Source organism: Patiria miniata, unplaced genomic scaffold, assembly GCF_015706575.1.
Source record: "Patiria miniata isolate m_02_andy unplaced genomic scaffold, ASM1570657v1 HiC_scaffold_3, whole genome shotgun sequence".
Lineage (NCBI taxonomy): Eukaryota > Metazoa > Echinodermata > Asteroidea > Valvatida > Asterinidae > Patiria > Patiria miniata.
In genome coordinates this window covers 22,176,711-22,194,247 of record NW_024037069.1, presented here as the reverse complement: position 1 = coordinate 22,194,247, position 17,537 = coordinate 22,176,711, and the positions used below count along the sequence as shown (strand labels likewise).

Sequence of the window (17,537 nt, the reverse complement as noted above, 5' to 3'; positions counted from 1 at the left end):
TTTATTTTGGGGGGGGCTTGACAAAATTTGGGGGGGGGCTACAGCCCCCCCCAGCCCCCCCCCCCCCCCCCCCCCCCCCCCCCTCCGTAGAACCGCGCCTGGATTGAAGCTTTTCTAAACAACTGTACCATTTTTTTCAAATTTGCTGTGTTTTTCTGTCAAAAAAAAAACCATTTTCGCAGAGTTCTGCCAAAAATCTGCCACAAAAAATCCATTCTGTCAAACTTTCTGTCAAACTCGCTTTTTTAACAAAAAAAATCTGTCCAAGTTAGCCGAAAATCGTCTAAAACGGTCACCATGGAACTAGCTCAAGTTCAGCTTGCATGTTGATAAAGGCTAAACCAACCCCTAGACTATCTTAATCTAATACTAAAGGCTATTTGGTGCGCCGCTCATTGGTACCTGACTATTAATTTTGTCTGGGCATGTTTTGACGAGACGAGTGTTTGCTTCCGGTTCGCGGTTTGTGTGTACGTAACTGACCAATCTGAAGTTGAGCTGCGATAAAAGCATTATCACGTGCTTAAGATAATGTGAATGTTGACCCAGCAATTATTGGGTTGTAAATTATAAAGTAGCACTATATAAACAGCAAAACTACAAAACTTTGTCTCACTTTGATTCGATGCACTCATCGCATATCGTCGTTGGTCGATCGTGTGTGTGGGTGGGTGCGCCGTCGTTTGCCACTGACTGCGTCGAAAAATCAAAAATTCCAACAACGCGTATTCACGTACGGTGCTGACTGCTGAGTACATAGAACCAGAAGTATGTTGTCTCGATTGGGTTGGCCATATTCCTCCATGGGTTGGCATATAAAATCTGTTTTTGCACCTTTTTCGTTCACGTTATGTTGTATCCTTTACACTACTTTTTAGTGGTTTTTGTTGTGTTCTATTCAATTTACCTCCATGATTAGCATGATTAGTTGTGAATACTTTCGCAGGTTCACAGGGTCTTGCACCTTAAATTTGTTGGCAGGTGCTACTAGGCCTACTCACAGAGCTAAATTACTAGAGTGCTGACTCGTGCACAAAGTGATACCTGCTGGGAGCATCTATGTTTGTACACAAACCTATGGAAAACTCAAAATTGTGTACACTTAACTTGAGCTGTAGTGGAGTTTGAATGATTTTGGAGAGTAAAAGCCTACACATTAAAAAAAAACCTTTTTTTTTGTAAATTGTAGTACTGTGTACTCTGTGCCCAAAGTTTACCCTCAAGTGATAATGTAGTTGATAATGATTTACTTTGTATGCCTGGTGCTCACAACAAAGACGCTATGCTTTTCTGCACATTCAGAATATCATTTGTTGAGCGTTAGTGAACCAATACCTGAACCTAGTTCATCCCACACTGAGTCCTTAGCTTAAAGGGAATATACAACATTTGCAAACATCGAAAAATAAAACTACCAAGTTTTTACAAAATACCTTATTAGGATGTTGGTAAATGACAGTCTAAAGCATCCTGTAAAATTATGGCACCTGGTGTCAAGTCATTTTCAAGAAAATTGTATTTTTGTATACATTTCCAACAGTGGTCGGCCGACCACCGTTGGAAAAACCTAACTATTTTTCAACTACTCCAAATTTACCATTTTTTCAGTCCAAATTTTGTTTGCTATTGTTACATGTTCATGAACGGGTGCAGGCCAGCTAGACTGGTTCCCTTACCTTACAATTTTCCGACAACTATAAATTGATCCATTTTATCTTTAGTGAAGTCAGGGAACCAGACTACTTAAACGTTTTTTGTTTTTCTTGGTTTTTCAAGCATTTTCGAAACACAAAATTTCAAACATGTCAGTTAAACAGTATTTGATCTATTAATAAGGGAATAAATGTGTGCTCTGGAGGTTTTTATCACTCTGTTTAAGACCACTTAGAGTCTGGGTGCTGATAATTACCCGAGCCGGAGGCGAGGGTAATTATCAGCACCCAGACTCTAAGTGGTCTTAAACAGAGTGATAAATACCGACGGAGCACATATTTATTCCCATTCATAAATACCTTTTCGGTAAGAAAAAATCATATAATGCGTTCAAAACATCCTGATTTTGTTCAACAAATTCACTTTATGCTTTTTGAAACATCCCTCTTGCAAAATAATGGAGTGTTCAGCTGGCGAGTAAGATGTAAACAACCCTATTATGGAGATTGACGCGCGCGTATCATGTTCTGCGCGATGTCGCGCAGAACGCACCTGGCGCGTTGCGTTTTGAATTTAGAACTATAAAATTCTGACTCCCTGGTAGTGTTGCGCATGCCTACGTGAGGATTGTGAACGTTCAACCAATGAAACGATAAGAGGCACTGGATTTTTAGGAGTCCACATTTTATTGTGACACTGGAAAAGTGTTTAAGACCAGCTAGCCATGTCTTTATCATCCGTTTAAGACCGGCCACGTGACGGGCTCTCGACCAATAGGAATAGCTAAACTGTCTGAGGTATTTATGAATATTATATTAACCCCTCAAATAGTTCATTTCTGAAAATTACAGCAAAAGCCAATGATGTACATTCCCTTTAAGCTGAAATAGTTAATTTGTAATGCTGAGTTTAATTCTGTAACTATATTTGATGTTTCTTTTCCTGCAGTAAAGCCAATACAAAAGGAATAGAGATGGATTTTACGCCATCAGGCAAACCCATCTACATTACACTGCTTGAAGAGTTCAAACGTTGCCCTCCTCGGTTCTTCACTGCCACTAGTACCTCTCATGGTAACCCTGTCTTACGACATGATCCAGCACGGATCAACGTATGCGATCGATCCCAGCAGGGCAAGTCCATGTTTCCAGACACAATGGGAGGGTAAGATACAAATGGGAAAAAAAACATTCCCAACTAACTGTTTTTCTTTACACCAATTTAAATTTCATCCTCTGTTTGTCTAGTCCAAGTAACTTGGACCCTACTTATCACCTTTTTTAACATTGGGACATGCATATGGGCCCAATTTCATAGAGCTGCTTAAGCAGAAAATTTGCTTAAGCACGAAAAAACATTGCTTAGTAAAATTAGGTTACCGGCCAAAACTCCATGTGATGTACATTGCTTGTGACTGGTTTTTAGCTGTTGTTTACTTAGCATAACAATCGCATGGAGTTTTGGCCGGTAACCTGATTTTATGAAGCAAGACGTTTTTGTGCTTAAGCAAATTTTGTGCTTAAGCAGCTCTATGAAATTGGCCCATGGTCTGGCGATAGTGTAGTCCGAAAAGTTTTGACTCTCAATGCTGTGTAAAACATGCAATACAAGAAAATAGACTGGCACATCAAACAACCAGTGCCAAAAGAAACATCTTGCATGTCTGATACTAGTCTCTATTGCAGCCACCAGACTAATGACAATGAAAGAAGGGGTCAGTCTTTTCAAACAATTGGGCCCTGATTGGACAAGTATTAGTCTAGTCTTTAGCCTCATTTTAAAATGACTTGACTTCCCTTTTATGTGCAAAATATTGAAGAAAAGTCTCCTTTAACCCTAACTCCCTAGGCCTTTTTGCTAGGATGTAGCCTCAATCCTGCAAAATCCTCCAATTGGCCTCATGGAAAAATAGCATATAGCCTCAATCCTGCAAATTCCTCCACTATTTCTTGAATATGGTCCATGGAGGGGTGACCACTGCCTGAATCCTGCAAAATCCTCCGGCTATGACTGCAATAGGTTGAGGCTCTGGCAGTGACATCTTGGAGCAGTGTGGAGGATGTCAAGTATAATCAAGGACTAAATTTATGCACGGCTGAGCATAAACAACACAAGGTCCGGCCCAAGACCTTGTCACAGTGCATACTCCGAAATCAGCAACGCACTTTTGCCATGTAACCTCAATCCTGCAAATTCCTCCAATTTGCAAAAAGGATTTTGGAGGATTCAGGGCGGTTAGGGTTAAAGGGAATATACAACATTTGCAAACATCAAAAAACAAAACTACCAATTTTTTACAAAATACCTTACCAGGATGTTGGTAAACGACAGTCTGAAGCATCCTGTAAAATTATGGCGCCTGGTGTGAAGTCATTGTCAAGAAAAGTGGTATTTTTGTATAAATTTCCAACGGTGGTCAGCCGACCACCGTTGGAAAAACCGAACTATTTTTCAACTACTGCTCCAAATTTACCATTTTTTTCAGTCCAAATTTTGTTTGCTATTGGTTACATGTTCATGAACGGGTGCAGGCCAGCTAGACTGGTTCCCTTACCTTACAATTTTCCGGCATCCATAAATTGATCCATTTCATCTTTAGTGGAGTCAGGGAACCAGACTACTTGAACATTTTTGGTTTTTCTTGGTTTTTCCAGCATTTTCGATCACAAAACTTCAAACATGTCAGTGTAACAATATTTGATCTATTATACTAACCCCTCAAATAGTTCATTTCTGAAAATTACAGCTAAAGCCAATGATGTACATTCCCTTTAAAAATTGACTTCAGTCTTCAAAAATGGTGAAATATTGAGGATCTTTTCTTTGCCCAATGGAAATTTTGGAGTATTTTGCTGGCTAAAGCGTGAGTAAAGTTGGCCTGATTTCATTTTGCATGGTTTTTTTTTCAGCACTCAAAGTCCCAGTCTGGCGATAGTCCAAACAAAATGGCAGCCATGGTCCGACAAAGAACTAACCACCCAACAAATTTATCAGATTTCACCCTCAAAACGGTCACCGAATTACTAGATACACCACCAGAGATGCAAGTAGAGATCGATGATTAAGATCGAGGTACTAAGGTTCACTTATCATCAGAATGAAAAGTGAAATTTCCCTTCCAGATCGTAAAACCTTAGTACCTCGATCTTAATCATCGATCTCTACTTGTATCTCACCCTCAGGTGGAGTATCTAGTAACTCTGAGGCCATTTTTAGGGTGAAATCTGATGTTTTTGTTGGGTCATAAGTTAAGTGTCAGACCATGGCTACCATTTTTCTTGGACCCTACTATATAGCCAGACCATGTCCCAATTTTAAAAAGAGGCGATAAGTAGGGTCCAAGTTACTCAGGCTACTGTTTATCTATGACACTTCCAAGTTTTTTGCATGTCTTTTTCTTTTTTCAGCGTTCTTGTCATAACGACCGAGACTGAGTTGCAACAGCTTACAGCTCGTTTATTGGAGAGGCCCATCTTTTTCACAGTCAGCATAGAGCGCTCAGCGTCAGAAGTCTGCTCCAAAGTTACCCACACCACACGTGGTGACTACATTTTTTTTTGTTATTTAAAACAATGTGCATTCACTGAAAAGGTTAAAACCACTGAAATTATGGTCAGACATCAGACATTTATTGATCATTTGCCATATTTGTCTGAGCCAGCTTTGCACTGTAATACAGTAGGCCTATGCTTGGCAGTCATGTAGACAAGTAATTTTTCACGAGTTCGAGTACTACAATACTGATGCTTGGTAATATTTGTGCTTCTAGCAAAATGCAAAAAAGGGTAAGATGCTTGTAGAAAAAAAGTCATTGGTCAATATCAATGGAAAACAATCATGATTTTCTGTCTGTTATTCGTCAAGGTCGGTTGGCTGTGTTTGTTAACACTCAGCATCCTCATGTTCATCATCTGATCCAGTCACAACTTGCCCAATGCATGGACACCCTCAAACAAGGGAAAAACTTTGCAGTTGAGGTAACAGTTTCATTTCTTGCCTTGAGATATTATTCAGTTTAAATTAAAAGAACGAAAATGGGGGGGGGGGGAATCAACAAAAACGTGTACTTAACAGCTCACTGCATTCTCGGTTTCATGATTTTCCTTTTTTGCAATTTTCCTAACTTCTTCTGTTTTTTTCCCGATGTTGATTTTTGATACATCAGTTTGACTTCAACGATGTCTTTGTTACCTGGATGAAAGCCGTCTATCAGGAAGCAGACCTGCAGACAATGGACTGTGGCTGCAACATCAAATACAGCTGCTCCTCGGGCAAAGTCACCGTCACCAACTACAGCGAGTTTGAGGAGATCTTCGCCTGCACACCTTCGCTGCTAGTCATGTTTGTTGTGTGCCTGCCCTGCTGTCTGCTCACCTTTCCTTTTTATAGGGTAAGTGTGCCTTCGTCGTCGTCTTCTTCATTCATTCATTTTCATTATTTATTCTTCATTTGTATTCGTGCCTTCGTACTACTTGCATAGAGGTGGCAATTCCTGTGGGCGTGGCCAGACTCATTTATATTGGGAGACCAGGACAGGGAGTAACATAACCCAGAATTTGTGATAATAATAATAATCGTAGTGCTTATATAGCGCTTTCCATCGAATTAACAATCTCAAAGCGCTTTACAATTATTACCCCGTTCATCAGGCCATGAGACCACGCGGCAGCCGATATCAGCGCTCAATCGGTCTTCGACTCACAGGTACCCATTTATTCTCCTGGTTGGAGAAAGGCAATTGTAGTTAAGTGTCTTACCCAAGGGTACAAACGCCATGTTCCTGGCAGGATTCGAACCCACGCACCATTGTGAACGAGTCAAACACCGTAACCACTGGACCATGACGTTCTAAATTACTACGCAATTTTATTTCATTAAAATCTGAAAAATACGAAATGACTGCATTTGTGTGAGGTCTGGGCCAGCCTTTAGAGCAGCCGTTATGCTCCGTAAGGTTAACCGTGTACACAATTAAAGTCAAATGTTCAAGTCGATGTTGTAGTGGAGTCCATCATAAGTCCAGCATGAGTTTGGTCCACAGCTAATCACAAGTCCAGTCCCAAGTAGCAGAGATAAATGACGCAGGACTACGTAAGTCAAAGTTAATTTGAATAGCCCGTGCTTGACTTGGGCCTGGAGGACTTGTGCCGGACTTGTGATGGACTTGTGACAGACTTGACTTAACACTGCTACCCTTTACAAAAACTGTTTCCTTTGCGACAGATCCACCGTGCCGTGAACGTTGAGGACTTTGGCGGTAAGGTCACGGGACTGCAGCCCAGCTACTGGAGTGCCGAGGCAGAGATGCAGGGAATGGAGGAAATTCTCTCCCGCGTCTTGCAGTTAATTGCGCAGGATAATGCGGCTGAAGTTAGGACCCCGGATATGCCTCCTAGTTATGGTATGTGTGAATACGGCTGATGTGGACTTAATCAAGGAGGGTGGCCAAGGGGCTGTGGTCAAATATTGTTCAGTGAGTGGGTGACCGAATTATAGGAAGTCAACTGTCAACATGTATGTACTTTGCAGGACTACGGAAGGTTTAGCCCAGCTAATTATTATTTTGATACCTTCCAAAAATTAAAGCACAAACACTTTAAAGAATGTGTCATTGGTTTTCCTGCACAGCGAAAGATTTTTGAAGATTTTGAGAGATTTCTAGCCTCGGCAAAAAAATTTCTTGGGATTGGGGGACCCTCTAAAACAAAATCAGGTGTGGTGCTTTATGTTTCTGGTTTAGAGGAGCTATTCAACATATCAGTACTTATAACATGACTCGGTAACTTTTGAATTGAAATCGAGATCCTAGAATATACCTTTTTCGGAATATACAGCATTCACAGAGCTTAAAGTTCATCAGGTTGTTAAGCACCCGTCTTTAGATTTTGAACACTTTTGTGCTTTAAACGAAAAAAAAAATACACAAATGAAAACTGATCTACCCTACCGTTAATTTTTGTATGCTGATCTGTGAATTATTGCCTGTCCATTTGCAGATGCTGCAACTGGATCTAATCTGGCCTATGGGGGCTCTCAGGTTGTGAACCGCCAGCCAGGATATCCACAACCCGTGGGTCAACAAGTCGGCTATGGCCAGCCCGTGGTACAGCAGCCTGGGTACGCTGTTCCCATGGGTCAGCATCCCGGATACGCCCAGACTATGGCACAGCAGCCCGGATATGCCCAGACTATGGCACAGCAGCCCGGATATGCCCAGACTATGGCACAGCAGCCCGGATACCCCCAACCTATGGTGGGACAACAGCCAGGTTACGCCCGACCAGTGGTACAGTAGTCCGACTAAAAAGGCAACCCATGGGTTGACTGACAGGTTGTGCCAAGCTTATGGCATAACAGCCAGGCTACGCCCAACCCATGGTATCGTACCTTGGCTATGGCCTACTGGTTAGTCGGCAGCCAGGCTACACCCAGCTTATGATACACCAGCCTGGCTATGTCATACCCATGGCACAGTAACCTGGTTATGGCCTACCCATGGGGAAGCAGCTAGGGCCCATTTTTCTTTCTTTGTGTGCCTGCCACAGAACTTTTTTATATAAATCTGTTCAAAGTCACTGCCAGTATGGTCTTGGATGGAAAATTAAAAAACAAACATTTGACAAAACTCTTGGGATTTTGTAGTTTTGTAAAGAATTCTGGGTGTAGTTCATTCATGTTGCTTTGTAAATTTGCTTTGCATCCTTGTGGTTATCTGTGTAATGTATAAGCAACTCGTCATAGCCAATTTGAAATTTGGTAAAAACTGACTTCCTCTGTTTGGATGGTAGAGAAATCTTGTTATATATGTACATATGTATATGTTTTGATACTATGCCATACCTAAGTTTAGTTTAAAAAAAATTGTGTTTATTTTACTAATTACCTAATATTGAATGCATACATAATAGCCAAAAGTTTTCTGTAAAAGAAGAAGAATATTTAGCTTGATGCCACTGTAAATATTTCCCTCTATTGAAACCAATTTAGGTTATCCATTAGCAAACAGTGATGTTACTTCTCCAAAATCATATGTATGCCTATACAGTACTGAAATACTTAATTTTTGTTTATTTTTATTTTCAGATATTGGCATTAGTCATTTTTTGATTGGTTGAAATTTCGTTCTTACAGTTTCAACTAGGAAATCAAGTTTCAACTAGGAAATCAAGTTCAACTAGGAAATCAAGTTCAACTAGGAAATCAAGTTCAACTAGGAAATCAAGTTCAACTAGGAAATCAAGTTCAACTAGGAAATCAAGTTCAACTAGGAAATCAAGTTCAACTAGGAAATCAAGTTCAACTAGGAAATCAAGTTCAACTAGGAAATCAAGTTCAACTAGGAAATCAAGTTCAACTAGGAAATCAAGTTCAACTAGGAAATCAAGTTCAACTAGGAAATCAAGTTCAACTAGGAAATCAAGTTCAACTAGGAAATCAAGTTCAACTAGGAAATCAAGTTCAACTAGGAAATCAAGTTCAACTAGGAAATCAAGTTCAACTAGGAAATCAAGTTCAACTAGGAAATCAAGTTCCAACTAGGACACTTTTGCGGGATTCAAAATGTTTGAATTTGTTCTTGTAAATGTCACTTTGACTCTATACAATGTATATAAATAACGTTTCTATAATAGTCATGCTATCATGAAATCGCAAAAATGTAATTTTTTTTTCTTCATAATATCCTGATTTCTCAATGTACAATGTATATTATTTCCTGCCACGTATGCCTGCTTCGTTTCATTTCATTTCATTTATTTCATTTTTTGGGATGCATTTGTTACAACAAACAATAACATTAGAAACTCAGAAATACACATGAACATTTTAGACAAAACATACACAATAAAATAGTGAAATATTGACCAGTAACATTGACCAGTAACATCGAAAGTCAAGTATTTTTTTAACACACGTTTATATCACACTTTATCTCAATGTATTTCAAAATATTTCGTCACTTTTTTTTTGTAGTGTGTTGAGTGTGGCATATCTGAGTGTGCACGTTACTCTGAAATAATCCGTCTTCTTTAGAAAGTCATGTGCAGTGACACATCAGTGTGATTAGCATCTATTTACTTTTCAAAATTAAGATTTTGCTTTAATTTTAATTTTTTAGGAAAGGAAGAAACAATCAGTTGTAAAAAACCGAAACTTCAACGTGCTTGAAAAATTCCCACAACTCAAATCTGACAAGTACTCGGACAAATATAGTGTACCCAGCAATAAGACTCATATTGTGTGTTGGTAATAAAGAGGTTGTAATTAATCATAACGAAGAGAACTGTCAACAGGTTTTAATGGGTGAATAGAATAAAAGATAAACAATTCTGAAATACGTTTAAAAATGACAGGGTGTCATGTTTCTTTTCAAAGCTTCTAGCTGCAATGATTGTACTTTGTTTGGGGGTGGCCGCTGGGAAATAAGCTCTGACGAAAAAAAAAATATCATTGGTGACATGCTGGGCTCGAACCTCCAACCCCAAGACTGACGATCGAACAATGTCACTCTACTCTGTGCTACCGGCTTGCACTTACCAATAATGGAAATTATAATATATATAAACCTATGAATGCAAAGGATGGTGACGTCAAAAGTCACGTGTCGTCGGCAGTCCTCCACCCAACCCCCTCTACCGACTGGGCTACCGGCTTGCACTTACAAGAAGGGAAATTATAATATATATCAACCTATGATTGCAAAGGGTGGTGACGTCAAAAGTCATTTGCCTTGTCAGTCCTCCTTCCAAACCCCTTTGCTCTGACGAAAAAAAAAAATTGTCGGTGACATGATGGGGCTCGAACCTCAAACCCCAAGACTGACGATCGAAGAACGTCACTCTACTCCTGGGCTACCGGCTTGCACTTACCAAGAAGGGAAATTATAATATATATCAACCTATGATTGCTAAGGGTGGTGACGTCAAAGGTCACGTGTGCTCCTTCCCACCCCCTTTTCTCTGACAAAAATTAAAAAATGAATGAAGGGTGGTGACGTCAAAAGTCATTTGCCTCGTCAGTCCTCCTTCCAAACCCCTTTGCTCTGACGAAAATTTAAAAAAAAAAAAAAATTGTCGGTGACATGCTGAGGCTCGAACCTCCAACCCCAAGACCGACGATCGAAGAACGTCACTCTACCGACTGGGCTAACGGTAGAGTGACGTATTTATCATATATATAAACCTATGATTGCAAAGGGTGGTGACGTCAAAAGTCACATTTCGTCGTCAGTCCTCCACCCCACTCCCTTCGCTCAGATGAAGAAAAAAAAATGTCATTGGTGACATGCTGGGGCTCGAACCTCCAACTGCAAGACTGACGGTCGAAGAACGTCACTCTACCGACTGGGCTACCGGCTTGCACTTTCCAAATACGGAATTTATCATATAAATAAATCTATGATTGCAAAGGGTGGTGACGTCAAAAGTCGCATTTCGTCGTCAGTCCTCCACCCCACTCCCTTCGCTCAGACAAAAAAAATAAATTCTACACACAAGGATTCTACACACAAGGATTGATACGCGGCAGTCCTCCACCCCACCACCTTCGCTCTGACGAAAAAAAAATAGATGTGTTGGTGACATGCTGGGGCTCGAACCTCCAACCCCAAGACTGATGAATGAAGAACGTCACTCTACCAACTGGGCAGCCGGCTGGCACTTACCAAGTACGGAATTTATAATATATATAAACCTATGATTGCAAAGGGTGTTGACGTCAAAAGTGACGTGTCGTCGTCAGTCCTCCGACCCACCCCCTTCGCTCTGACGGAAAAAAAATGCATGACGTTGGTGACATGATGGGGATCGAACCTCCAACCCCAAGACTGATGAATGAAGAACGTCACTCTACCAACTGGGCAGCCGGCTGGCACTTACCAAGTACGGAATTTATAATATAGTAAACCTATGATTGCAAAGGGTGTTGACGTCAAAAGTGACGTGTCGTCGTCAGTCCTCCGACCCACCCCCTTCGCTCTGACGGAAAAAAATGCATGACGTTGGTGACATGATGGGGATCGAACCTCCAACCCCAAGACTGATGAATGAAGAACGTCACTCTACCAACTGGGCAGCCGGCTGGCACTTACCAAGTACGGAATTTATAATATATATAAACCTATGATTGCAAAGGGTGTTGACGTCAAAAGTGACGTGTCGTCGTCAGTCCTCCGACCCACCCCCTTCGCTCTGACGGGAAAAAAAATGCATGACGTTGGTGACATGATGGGGATCGAACCTCCAACCCCAAGACTGATGATTCAAGAACGTCACTCTACCGACTGGGCTACCGGCTCACACTTAACAAGAGCGGAATTTGTAATATATATAAACCTATGATTGCAAAGGGTGGTGACGTTAAAAGTCACGTGTCGTCGTCAGTCCTCCTTCCCACCCCCTTCGCTCTGATAAAATATATATATATATAACATTGGTGAAATGCTGGGCCTCGAACCTCCAACCCCAAGACTGACGATCGAAAGAACGTCACTCTACTGACTGAGCTACCGGCTCGCATTCACCAAGCACGGAAATCATAAAATATATATATATCCTATGATTGCTAAGGGTGGGACGTCAAAAGTCACTTGTCGTCGTCAGTCTTCTTTCCCACCCCCTTCGCTCTTACGAAAAAAAAAATGTCGTTGGTGACATGCTGGGGATCGAACCTCCCTCCCCAAGACTGATGAATGAAGAACGTCACTCTACCAACTGGGCAACCGGCTGGCACTTACCGAGTACGGAATTTATAATATATATAAACCTATGATTCCAACCCCAAGACTGATGATACGTGTAATTTCCAGTTTTGGATTTTAATAAAGTTTATGTATCTATCTATCTAACCTATGATTGCTAAGGTTGGTGACGTCCAAAGTCACGTGTCGTCGTCAGTCTTCCTTCCCACCCCCTTCGCTCTGATGAAAATAAAAATAAATGTAGTTGGTGACATACTGGGGCTCGAACCTCCAACCCCAAGACTGACGATCGAAGAACGTCACTCTACCGACTGGGCTCCCAGCTCGAACTTACCAAGTAGGGAATTTATAATATATATAAACCTATGATTGCAAAGGGTGGTGATGTCAAAAGTCACATGTTGTCGGCAGTCCTCCACCCCACCCACTTTGCTCTGACGAAAAAAATTAATGTCGTTGGTGACATGCTGGGGATCGAACCTCCAACCCCAAAACTGCAGATCGAAGAACATCAATCTACCGATTGGGCTACCGGCTCGCTCTTACCGTAGTACGGAATTTATAATATATATAAACCTATTATAGGAAAGGTTGGTGACGTCAAAAGTCAAGTGTCGTCGTCAGTCCTCCTTCCCATCCCCTTCGCTCTGATAAATATATATATATATATGACATTGGTGACATGCTGGGGCTCGAACCTCCAACCCCAAGACTGACGATCGAAGAACGTCACTCTACTGACTGAGCTACCGGCTCGTATTCACCAAGCACGGAAATCATAAAATATATATATCCTATGATTGCTAAGGGTGGTGACGTCAAAAGTCGCGTGTCGTCGTCAGTCTTCCTTCCCACCCCCTTCGCTCTTACGAAAAAAAAATTGTCGTTGGTGACATGCTGGGGATCGAACCTCCAACCCCAAGACTGATGAATGAAGAACATCACTCTACCAACTGGGCAACCGGCTGGCACTTACCAAGTACGGAATTTATAATATATATAAACCTATGATTCCAACCCCAAGACTGATGATTCAAGAACGTCACTGTACCGACTGGGCCACCTGCTCGCACTTACCAAGTACGGAATTTATAATATACATAAACCTATGATTGCAAAGGGTGGTGAAGTCAAGAGTCACATGTCGTCGTCAGTCCTCCACCCCAACCCCTTCGCTCTGACGAAAAAAAAATGTCGTTGGTGACATGATGGGGCTCGAACCTCCAACCGCAAGACTGATGATTCAAGAACGTCACTGTACCGACTGGGCTACCTGCTCGCACTTACCAAGTACGGTACGGAATTTTTAATATACATTTGGCCTCTGTAAAATCAAATGGGGGGGGGGGGGGGTACCATCTGTCGATGGGGGCGCTGTTCAAAACCGACGATTATGCACACTAACGGACTATATATGGTGCTTCTAACGGTGATACATGTGCGAAATTAACAAAAAAAGGCACCCGCAACGGCCGATGGCACCAAAAAGCCCACCACATACTTTTATAAAGGACACTTGTTCAGAAAAAAAGGGCACTTGTTAAAAAAAAGGGCACTCTTTAAAAAAAATTGGGGGGAGGGGTAAGCGCTGGTGAAAAAAAGGGCATTTGAAAAGAAAAGGGCAGTCTTTGCAAAATATTTGGGGGTAAATATCTAAAAAAAAAAAAAAAAAAATTATAAATATTGTTTGTCGTCAAAGCTGAGGCGGGGGGAGGGGGGTTGTGGCGGGGGACTGACGACGAACGTGACTTGACGTCACCACCCTATGCAATCGGAGGTTTATACATTTGCATATTATATTATAAATTCCCGGTTTGGTAAGTGCGAGCCGGTAGCCCAGTCGGTAAATTTTCTCAGATCATCAATGGTGTTGGCGGTTCGAGCCCCAGGTTGTCACCAGCGACATTTTTTTTTTCGTCAGAGCTGAGGGGGGGGGGGTGGGAGGGGGGGTTGGCCGTGGGGGACTGACGACGAGACGTGACTTCATCATATTGATGAAGTAGCAACAAAAATTTCAAAGAACATTGGAATAATGAACCGTTTGAAATATTACCTTCCGAGTAAGATTTTACTAACATTGTATAATTCATTTGTTTTACCATACTTAAATTACTCAATTTTGACCTGGGGTAGTTTGCCATCTAAGTGTAACAAATTACTTTACAGAAACGAGCAGTTCGTGTAATTTCGAATGCTGGCTATCGTGATCATTCTGCTCCATTATTTGCTAAATTAAATGTATTACAATGTAATGACTTACATTACCTTAATTTAGGAAAACTAATGTATAAATTTATGCATAATTTACTTCCGTCATGTTTTAATTCTTGTTTTACCTTAGCATCTAACGTTCGTGTATATAATACTCGAAGTAGTGCTAGGGGAAATTTGTTTGTCCAATTTAACAGAACGTCAATGTCAAAAAATAGTGTTATTCACCGAGGTACTTTTTACTGGAATAGTTTAGACGATTCTCTTAAATCGTTACCTTCACTATCTGTCTTTGTCAAAAATTTAAAAACTCATTTTCTCGAATCATATTCATAAATTTAAATTCCATTATTTTGTGTATTAATATTTAGGCCTTGTCTCACGCTTGTCCTGTCTGTCTCACGTATTGTTTTGTTTGTCCTTTGGTCGTATGTTTGTCCATAGGTAAGGGCACAAAAGCGTTCTGCTTAACCTTATACCTAAATGTTGTCATTTAATTTCAAACTTCATAACTAATCACTGTGTACATAACTATCAAATATTATACTAGTGACTTTTTTCTAATGTATACATGTTTGTACATAATTGTAATGAATGACATCATTGAAAAAAATGTTACTACTACTATAATAAAAACGAATTATGATCCGTGTACTTTTGACGTCACCACATCGATGTCACGAAATTAATTTTTTTCACCAGAGCGAAGGGGTGGGTGGGGGACTTACGACGACACGTGACTTTTGACGTCAGCACCTTTGCATGACTGGAGGTTTATAATGTATTAATTATAAAGTCCCGGCTTGGTATAAGTGCGAGCCGGTAGGTATATCCCAGTCGGTGTAGAGTGCAGTTCTCAGATCATCAATCCTGGTTGGCGACATTTATTTTTCTTTCGTCGGGTGGAGGGGGGGGGGCAGTCAACGACACGTGACTTTTGACGTCACCGCCAAGTTGCAACCGGAAGTTTATTTTTTTTGAATTCCCGACTTGGTTTGCGAACCGGCAGTCTATAGTGCACTTCTCAGATTATCAATCTTGGGGTTGGAGGTTCGAGCCCCAGGTTCACCAACTACCTTTTATTTTGTTTTTTTCGTCGGAGCGGATGGGGGTTGGATGGGTTACTGACTACGACACGTGATTGACGTCACTCCACCCTTTGCAACCGGAGGTTTATATGTATTTTAAATTTCATGATAAGTGCGAGTAGGTAGTGCCGTTTCAGATCATCAATTTTGGGTTTGGAGGTTCGAGCCCCAGGTAATCGTCATCAACGACAGCGTTGAGCTCACTGTGTCACGGCCAGTAGGCCTGTTTGCAGGCTATATCGGCGCTTGTATTTTTGAAGGACGTTGCCTTCCTCTTTTTGCTCTTTTTCCCCTGCCCCCCCCCTTTTTTTGTGGTCTCAATTTGACGGAGAAAGATTTGGCTCCGTGGATAACGGGTGATACTCAGACTAGTGCCCCCCGCGGCCTACCCCTCGATCTGCGCCTGGACTTTTCCCATAGCAACTTACGGGACCGGGAGCGATAATACTAGGCCTACATTATTTTTGTAAGTTCGTTTATTTTTGTTGAGTTGTTCTTTCCATGAAATGCATGATAAATTGGCACGTCATGCTTGTGCGTACACATACGGTAGTCAGATTCCCAGACCAAAAGATTCCGACTATTCCTGATGAATCTTAGGTCCTGTCAACCTCGTCACCAGGGTGTCGAGCAGTACGCGCCCATCACTACCTGCTCTCTCACCCCCTTTTATTGGATCATTTGCATGTGCAAGATTTTTGAACACGTATGCAAATGAGGAACAGTCTGGTGCCTGGATATGCGTTACACATTAGCGTTTGTTTTTGCGGTGTCTGGGGTAAGAGTCAATTCGTAGCAGCGCGAGCACGGCGTGAGTTACGAAAACACGATTTTTGAAATCAAACTGTTACGATCTTATCGAGACAACACGCAGTACTATCATATTTCATATTAATATGAGCAAATTGGAAAGGAAAGAAGGCGTAGACGAATGATCGCGAAAACACATACTGCACGTTGTGAATAATAGCACCAAGTACACGATAAAAATCCATTACTAGCCAATTGCGGTATCCAATCAGGATACAGGAAGAAAGTTTCCTATCCAGGGTTTACTATTGGAAACCGTGTTGGAAATAAAGTAAGCACTGGGGACGAGGTTGAGGTCCGGTAGCCTCCGGTACAGTAATACAATGTATTACAATTTACGTCACGTGACTAAGACGGGAGGAATTCCTCCTTTTTCCGAAAATTTCCGAAGTTTGCCGAAGTTGTTTCGTCGACAATCGGATAGCGCCCGAGTATTTCCGAGTATATAATATAGGTTTAATTAACTGCTAATTGCTTTTTAATTTTATTTTAAATGAGTTGATAATTAATATTCATTGTTTTCATTTAGAAAACTTGAAATTCAGCGACGATTTTGTGCATCAAATATACTCGGATCGTACGGGCGAACTTTTTGCTGCGTCATGTACAATTTTGAATTTGACGACCGTTACCGAGATTTTCCAAAACTCGGTCTTCATTCGGCTCCGCCTGCTAACAGTGCTATTTGGTTCCCTAATTTTGAAGATTTTAGATCAACATTACTCAATGTTATCTTACAAAAACATCAAACTGTATTATCATAACTGTATGATATTACAGTGATAAAGTGATAGAGTGATAAAGTGATAAAGTGATAAAGTGATAAAGTGATAAAGTGATAAAGTGATAAATTGATAAAGCGAAATCGGAAACGAAGCCGCGCTTTGAAAAAGGGCCATTAATGTCGTTTTTTAGCTACGGAGGCTGCCGCCTGACCTACAATTTAAGATGTGAGCGTCGGGAATAATTGTCAGGTCTGGGAACCAGACTAACACATACCCTGACTTCCTACATGTAGCAGACCAGTAAATAAACTTCCATACACCCCAATGGTAAATGCTCCCACTTCAAAAATTCGG

General features: G+C 41.2%; 1 protein-coding gene across 1 annotated transcript; it reads left to right on the top strand.

Annotated features, from left to right (window-relative positions):
* The first annotated feature begins 778 nt into the window (after positions 1–778).
* LOC119737465 lies at positions 779–8,359 on the top strand. The gene is made up of 7 exons (XM_038211849.1): positions 779–807; positions 2,602–2,817; positions 5,061–5,194; positions 5,518–5,630; positions 5,819–6,043; positions 6,877–7,054; positions 7,650–8,359. The coding sequence occupies exons 2-7, from the start codon at positions 2,627–2,629 to the stop codon at positions 7,946–7,948; spliced, it is 1,140 nt and encodes a 379-aa protein (XP_038067777.1). The 5' UTR covers positions 779–807; positions 2,602–2,626; the 3' UTR covers positions 7,949–8,359.
* Positions 8,360–17,537: the final 9,178 nt, after the last annotated feature.

Excerpts from the sequence above, each read along its gene's own strand:
- LOC119737465 (XM_038211849.1), top strand. The coding sequence starts at position 2,627 with ATGGATTTTACGCCATCAGGCAAACCCATCTACATTACACTGCTTGAA. Across the intron at positions 2,818-5,060 it reads TTTCCAGACACAATGGGAGG|CGTTCTTGTCATAACGACCG; the intron begins GTAAGATACAAA and ends TTCTTTTTTCAG. Across the intron at positions 6,044-6,876 it reads TCACCTTTCCTTTTTATAGG|ATCCACCGTGCCGTGAACGT; the intron begins GTAAGTGTGCCT and ends CCTTTGCGACAG.